We start from the raw sequence: 7212 nt of genomic DNA, 5'->3' as shown, positions 1-7212 counted from the left end.
ATGTTACAGTTTGTTTCAAAGTTAACTATCTTTATAATATTTAATCCAAGTCTGAAAATGAGACGTCATTGTGTCTCGTCATCGATTTCTTAACCATGAAAAGCGTTCTAGGGGTTCTAGGCAACTCGTATCCTGAATTTCATTTCATTTCATTTCATTGACGTATTAGTGTTTTGAACTTGATCCTCTTATCGCTTGATCTGTGATAAGATATCCCTTTGATTTTAACTATGAATGTATTAATCACTCATAACATTTAGGTACAATACTTAATACTATGTTCAAAAGATATTGTTGTTGTATTCTTCATTCTGCGTTGTATTTCTTTTTTTAATGCGATAATCAACTGTCAGTGCCTTGTACGAGCACGAGGTGACGACATCTCAAAATAGTATCCACATTATAAGCTCTCACCGGAAGGGGTTTTGCATGCCGCATGAATTGTTTAGTATCTTAAAGACCAATGGTTGGCCTTCAAGATGGTTGTGTATTTTTGGAAATTCTTTATGTACCACGGACCATTTGGACATATCAAAGTTGGTGAAAAATCGTCGTAAATGCCATCTTTTTGTTAGCTCAAAATGTCTTTAAATGTTTTGAAACCAAAGGATTTTTTACTTGCATTAGAAAGTATGAGGATGGATTTTGATTTTATGAAGAAATAGTTGTAATAAAAGGGGGATTGCTAAATTGCGAGTCTGCGAGCCCGAGTCTCTGATATGCGAGCCGCGAGCCTTTTTTATTAGCGCCAATACATAATTTTGCGCCAAAACATGAATACTATGGTCTAGAATTGAAGATGGAGAATTTCTTTGAAAAGGTGAGTAACGTAAACTCTCATTTAGTTAGAAATCTGCTTTAAAATATTGAATTTTTTTTCGCGTTTATTTATGGAAATACCCTTGGTCTTTTGCGATTTCGGTCTGACGTTTAACGATGAATCGCACTGCAGTGTACATGTGGAACCCTGCAATTTTATTATGCACTTCATTAATTTAGTATTTACTGTCTAGGACGACATTTAGAGAAAAGATTACCCCGAGAGGTGGAACAAACAGAATGAAGTGTTAAATATTAACATAAAGTCGCTCATGCTTGAAGCCCTTGCTGAGAGAAACCATGAACCTATCCTTCCTCGGCAAAAATTTCACTGGTGGTATTTGTTTTAGAGGTTCAAACCAGATAAATATGAATGTGTAACAACTTTATTCACTAAACAGGACGTAAAACTCTTAATCATTTTTAAGTTTGCAGTAACTTAACGGCGTCATAGTCAGGGGACCTATCTCCTGGGTTCGTGCATCCACCAGGTAGGTGAATATGAACCAGATAGTAGTCTCCTACAAAAAAAATAGTTCAAAAATACAAAAGTTGTATGATTAAACTGAAGGCTCGCACACACAGGCTCGGACTCGCAGACTCGCACTTTAGTCAGCCTCTAATAAAAGAATAAAAAAGGCTAATCGTTGCGAACGCTTCAAAAACCTGTTTTTGATTGGTCCGTTGCAGTTAAGGGACGGCTGAAATCCTAAAAAATCATCTTTTCGTAATTTCTCAAAAAATAAAAGGCGCTGGGACTTCATTTATATTCTTGAAAATAACTCACCAAAGGTGTTCTCTGGGTAAAATAAAAAGAATTTCGAATTTTCCAATCTGTCGTTGGATTCTCGATATTTACAGGTAGTCGCTCTTAAGATTGTTTACAAACCCGATTCTACTCAAAAGCAACAGAAATAGGAGGGATAAAAAGCGTAAAGTAGCGGAGCCTTTAGCAACACGTCCGTTCTCCATGACAATGCAATACTACAACAACAACAACAGCAGCAACAGCAACAACAACAACAACAACAGAACCATCACAGCAGCACCAACAACAGAGCCATCACAGCAACAACAACAACGGAACCACCACAGCAACAAAACCGTTACAGCAACAGAACCATCACAGCAACAGAACCATCACAGCAACAGAACCATCACAGCAACAGAACCATCACAGCAACAGAACCATCACAGCAACAGAACCATCACAGCAACAGAACCATCACAGCAACAGAACCATCACAGCTAACAGACCCGACATTATAGTGAAGAACAAAGTAGAGAAACGATGTTCCTTGATAGACGTGTCAATCCCAGCAGAACGAAATGTGCCCCTAAAACAAGTAGAAAACTCTCAAAGTACAAAAATCTAGAAATAGAAATTTTAAAAAATGTGGGGTATGGAAACAAAAACCATACCTATTGTCATTGGGGCACTCGGGTTAATTCAAAAAGGACTAGAACAATATGTCAACCATTTAAAAGAGGACATCTCTATCACAGAAGTACAGAAGATTGCTCTCCTTGGAACTCCACACATCATTAGAAAAACTCTCATGATTACTTGATTAGTGATTTCTATTTTCCCTTTAAATTGATTTATTTTATTTTTTATTTTAATTACACCTCGTACAGTGTGTGGCCCAGTATCCTGCCACTTCAGCTAAAAATCGCTGTAACTCCCATTTATTAAAAGCTAATGCATTGAAACCCGACCAAATTATGAATCAATTATTCTGCAACACAATAAGAACAAATTTGTCATTTGTATCCTTTGTCTTTGGTTTGCATCGCAGTTTTAACAAAGTGGTTTGGAGGTCCAGTATCCTGCCACCTGGTCCAGTATCCTGCCACTGCCAATAACTGTGCGGTTTATTGAGATCCCTGTGTTGTTTAGGAGCTAAATAGCAAAAAGGCACTTTCTAAATACACGCTTAATAGTTTCTTACATTAAAAATTGCAAAACAAGTTAGATATCATGCAGAAATAACGCCAATTTTACGGCGCACTTTAGCATTTGCGAAAATTCCATGAGATCAATAGTATTTATGCAAGTAAACTGTTAGCTCTCTGATAGAAAATGCGTAGATCGTATCTAAATCTATCAAAATATCGCAAGAAAAAAGGAAAGCATCAATAACATTAATTTATCGCAATCTGTAGATATGAATGAATACAATGTCAACATGTTTAATAATAATTCAGGAGGTTTAACCGCTGTTCAAAGCCATTAAGCTGCCATGGCAATTATCCCCTGGCTAACGCTAATCCACTTTCAAACAACCGAGCCCAGGATACATTAATTCAACACTCCGTGCTCAGAATTTATAAGCAATACTTTTATTTATAATCTTTAACTTCGACGCTTAAAGCATATGCACTTCAAGAACGGTGCTTTCATCCATAGCAGCGACCGCTGCTCGCACTTTCTGTAACACATACTGGTGGCCACTCTTGACTTCTATTCTGTAGGAGCATGGCATTACAGCACCTCCCCCAGGGGAATGCTGGTTGGGCCACGGGGGAAAGCTTTTACATGGCACGCCCATCTGCCTGCTGGAAAGTAGAGTTTGCATATTATCAGTAGTTTACACTATTGATCATACTCCTGTGTCCTTATCTGCGGAGGCAACAGGGAAATTATATATATTGGAATGGGAGATGACTGCGGTCCTAGTTGAGAGTTTGCCACAAAGTAAATACACCTAGCTAATAATCAGAAGACATTCAAACCCAAAACTTCCTACTCACAGGACAAATTACATTTAGCTTGAGGTCAGTGAGATGATAGCTCAAAACAAAGAACAATCTACCAAAGTAACCAATTTTAGTATGCAATCTCTAAAACAGGGATGTGAAACAAATAATTTGATAAAAGGATAAGGGCGATTTTTATTAATCCGCACAAGAAAGTATATTCTAAGTGTGTTTGATGGGTTAACAAGAACCACCCTATAGCCTCCTCACGTCCATATTAATGCAGCTTACCAGTTGATATCGTTGATGTCAGGGGATCCTAACAATTCCCAAAAGCACTTAGAAATTCCCCTAGGGACCTTCCCGATAGGGAGGCCAGCAATTGTCCTGACTGTCTCTCCGCGCTTCTCGTCAGTAACCATATTCCATTCTGAAGCCGGTATTTGGTCCAGTTTTGGCACCCAAACGAGGCATGCGTTGGGGTCATGTTTGTTTCCTAGCTCTCTCGTCACTGGTAATAACATCGTCGGGGGAGGTCTGATTTGGAACTCATGATATCCTTTAATTACCGCGTTGTCTATCAAGATAATATGCATTCTAATAGGAAAAGCAAAGCAAAAAAATTTCAACCAGAACTAATAAAACGCAATATGACATATAACAGTTGACATATCCTTATGCACCCAAGCTTTAACGTGACTACGCAAAAAAAAAGTGATCTACTAGCGCACTCATTAAGAGAATTTCTAAACAACTTAAAAAAACCGCAACATTTAAGTGATTTAAAATGTTCAATAGCAAAATTAAACAGCCGCGCGCGCAATATGCTCATCTTCAAATCACGAAATGCGTTGCGATTGTTTCATGAAAATAATAAGGTATTATATTTATGTCTCTTTTAGGCATTTGACAGGTTTATCTTGTGAGGTTCTTAATTTGTGCTTCATGGATCGGCAAACTTTAAACGCAACCTATGATGATATTTGCTTTCAAGAGAAACGTTCTCTAACGATGACTCGAAATCGTTTGAAAATTGTTTGAAAAAGTTTTTTCCTCGATTCTCATTGCTTCCTTGGTCTTTTGTTTTCTTTGTCCTTTCTCTTCTTTTCCTGAATTTCTCGTTTTCTTTTTTCTTTTCGAGCTTTATCTTCATCCGCTCTCTTCCTTCTTTCTTCCTTCATTTCTTCCCGTTCTTGAAACTTTTTCTGCTTGTCTGCTAGCTCGCGCGCTTTATTTAGTTTCTCATCCAAAAGGATCTGCCTTGACGCTGGCCCGCTGACGAAATTTGGAATAGTTCGCTTTACGTTCTTTCTTTTTGGAGGGCCTTTTGCTTCTAAGGTAGGATATGTCAGGATTTCTTTCAGCAACGTTCCTGATCTGGAATCGCTCAGTGGTTGAGAAGGCACAGAACATAAGGCCATCCTTTCCTTTGGCTTTTCTGTCGTCGAAGTGCTGGCCTTAGAGAGATTGATACTAGAGTTGTCAGGAAAAGCCTTACGATAAAGCTTTTGCCAGGCGTTAAAAGTCGGGCTGCTTTCGATATCATAATTCTCTTCAACCCAACGGCGGTACTTGTCTCGAGTGGGCGTTGCCAGCACTCCATCTAATTCCTTAAACGCTGCATGTGTCGCACTTTCATTAGCGGCAGGCGCTGAATTAGCTTCTCCAAGAGTGTTCGTCGCAGCGAGTAGACTCTTTGATACCTGGGCTCTGTCCAAAGGGTATATACCCGATTTTCGAAAAGCACCACTCAGAATAGTTGGAATCATAACCTCTTCCCAAGTAGGTTTAAACACAGCACAAAAGTTTTTCTTATTGATGTCGGCATTCGGATTTGCTTGGTTAAAACGCCTGAGTGAGTTATACCAGCTTTCCTTCATTGGGCCGAAGAGACTTACGTCAGCTGGTTGCAACATGTGTCGCGTTCTTTAAAAGAGCATAAATATGAACACCATTTTGTTCTGCTAACTGAAACGTTTCCAGATCCAAATGTGAATCGTGGTTATTGATAAGCAACACAACGGGTCTTGCTGGTGGCAGATTGGGTATAAAATGATTTGCGAGCCACATATAAAAGGTTGAAGTGTCCATGTAACCGGATGGTTATATTACACTTCCTTGGACCCCTCCCTCAAGAGGATTGTAAGTCACAGGTATCCTCTTCCCTGGGAAGATAAAATACGGTGGCATCCACTGGCCACACGCGTTAAAGCAAGGCAGCATGGTTATGCGCTCACGGTTTCCTGTGGTTGCTTGATACGGTGCCTCTTTCTGATTTGATGGTCCAAGCACGTTTCCAGTACGCCCTTGCAAATCAAAACCAGTCTCATCACAATTCCACAGATGCGCTGGGGAATCTGTAAGCCCTTTCTCTCTCAAAAACATTTCGAACTCATCAAACCAGCCATTAACATCCTCCTTTGTGATTCTCGCTCGTTTTTTCTCAAGAGGGCGTGCCTTGTGGAGCTTCACTTTGGGGTTACAGCTAAGAAAGCTTCTGTACCACCTACGCCCGGGCATATTATCTTTGAATGGAGTAGCTCTACCGTCCTTATCCAAAAATTGTTTGACTGATAGGAGGAACCCTTGCTTAGACATTCCAAAGCCACGGTTTGACAGTTCAATCAACCATTCTGCCAAAAGGTTCTCTTCAGTTCTTGACAACACTGAAGGGGGACCCCTGTGCCTATCAAGTTTTACTTTTCCATTTATACGATCGGCTAGTGTTTGCCTGTTAACACCCCATTTTTTGGCTGCTTTCCTTATGCTCAATTTATTTTCTTCCACATCATTCATAGCGTCGAGGAATAATTCCAAGCGGCTCTCTTTTACACTTTCGCTCTCCATACAAAATTTTCTATAACATCCGCTTATTGATATTACAATCTAAAACACAAACAAATAGATCACAGTTTTTTTAAAAAACGTTTAATTAATTTAATACTCCTAAATGACCATTTCTAATTTTAAAATTGAATAAAATTTAAGAAATTAAGCGTGTTACGAGGCCGCTTTATTTATCTATTTAAACAGCAAGAAACACATAAATGCATGATGAACACGAACGCGCGCGAAATCTACAAATGTCTCGCTTGGTAACAACAACTACTGTAGATAAATTAAACTAAATCCATTTAAAACAAACTTCATGTCCTGCTCATATATCGCATACATTATTCACATAGCTATTATCAACTTATTACGAATATATTTCGCTGTTCATTTACAAAACGATGAGAATGACTTATCAAGCACTGGCTTATTTGGGTATCTATCGTGTTTTAATTTATTCATCTCCTGCTCTTCGGTCGTAGAATTGAAGAAATAAAACAGCCAAAGCAACATCTAGCCCTTCTACTACTTTATCAATATCAGTACATAGTTTTAAGAACCTCTTAGGCAAAGGAATACAGATCTTTATTCAATTTATAAGACAAAGAAGAAGTTGGACGATAAACTGGCAGGAAAAAGGGCCCCCCAAGCCTAAACTTTGTCCTTGCTTCTAGAGTGTATTATTCAAACGAAAACTTATTTAATGGACCTTTCGCTCAGTTTATGAATGTTTTCATCATTATTCTTTCATCGCATGAAAAAATCATAGCGATCCCAGTCGCATTTTGCATGTTTTGAGTTCATTTATAATCATTGGCAATTTCACTGCGCAGTAAAAAGCCTAATTTTAGCCATGAGAAA

General features: G+C 38.7%; 1 protein-coding gene and 1 pseudogene across 1 annotated transcript; both read right to left on the bottom strand.

Annotated features, from left to right (window-relative positions):
* Positions 1 to 3146: 3146 nt before the first annotated feature.
* Positions 3147 to 4098, bottom strand: LOC116306985 (uncharacterized). The gene is made up of 2 exons (XM_089028055.1): positions 3811 to 4098; positions 3147 to 3378 (listed from the first exon to the last, which is right to left on the bottom strand). The coding sequence occupies exons 1-2, from the start codon at positions 4041 to 4043 to the stop codon at positions 3189 to 3191; spliced, it is 423 nt and encodes a 140-aa protein (XP_088884181.1). The 5' UTR covers positions 4044 to 4098; the 3' UTR covers positions 3147 to 3188.
* A 482-nt stretch (positions 4099 to 4580) lies between these two features.
* On the bottom strand, positions 4581 to 6366 carry LOC116306978 (uncharacterized; annotated as a pseudogene).
* Positions 6367 to 7212: the final 846 nt, after the last annotated feature.

Source organism: Actinia tenebrosa, unplaced genomic scaffold (assembly GCF_029948245.1).
Source record: "Actinia tenebrosa isolate PJP-AT-01 unplaced genomic scaffold, QUT_ActTen_1.0 PGA_scaffold12__29_contigs__length_12842862, whole genome shotgun sequence".
NCBI lineage: Eukaryota > Metazoa > Cnidaria > Anthozoa > Actiniaria > Actiniidae > Actinia > Actinia tenebrosa.
The sequence above is the reverse complement of the archived record's forward strand: the minus strand, read 5'-3'. Positions and strand labels throughout refer to the sequence as shown.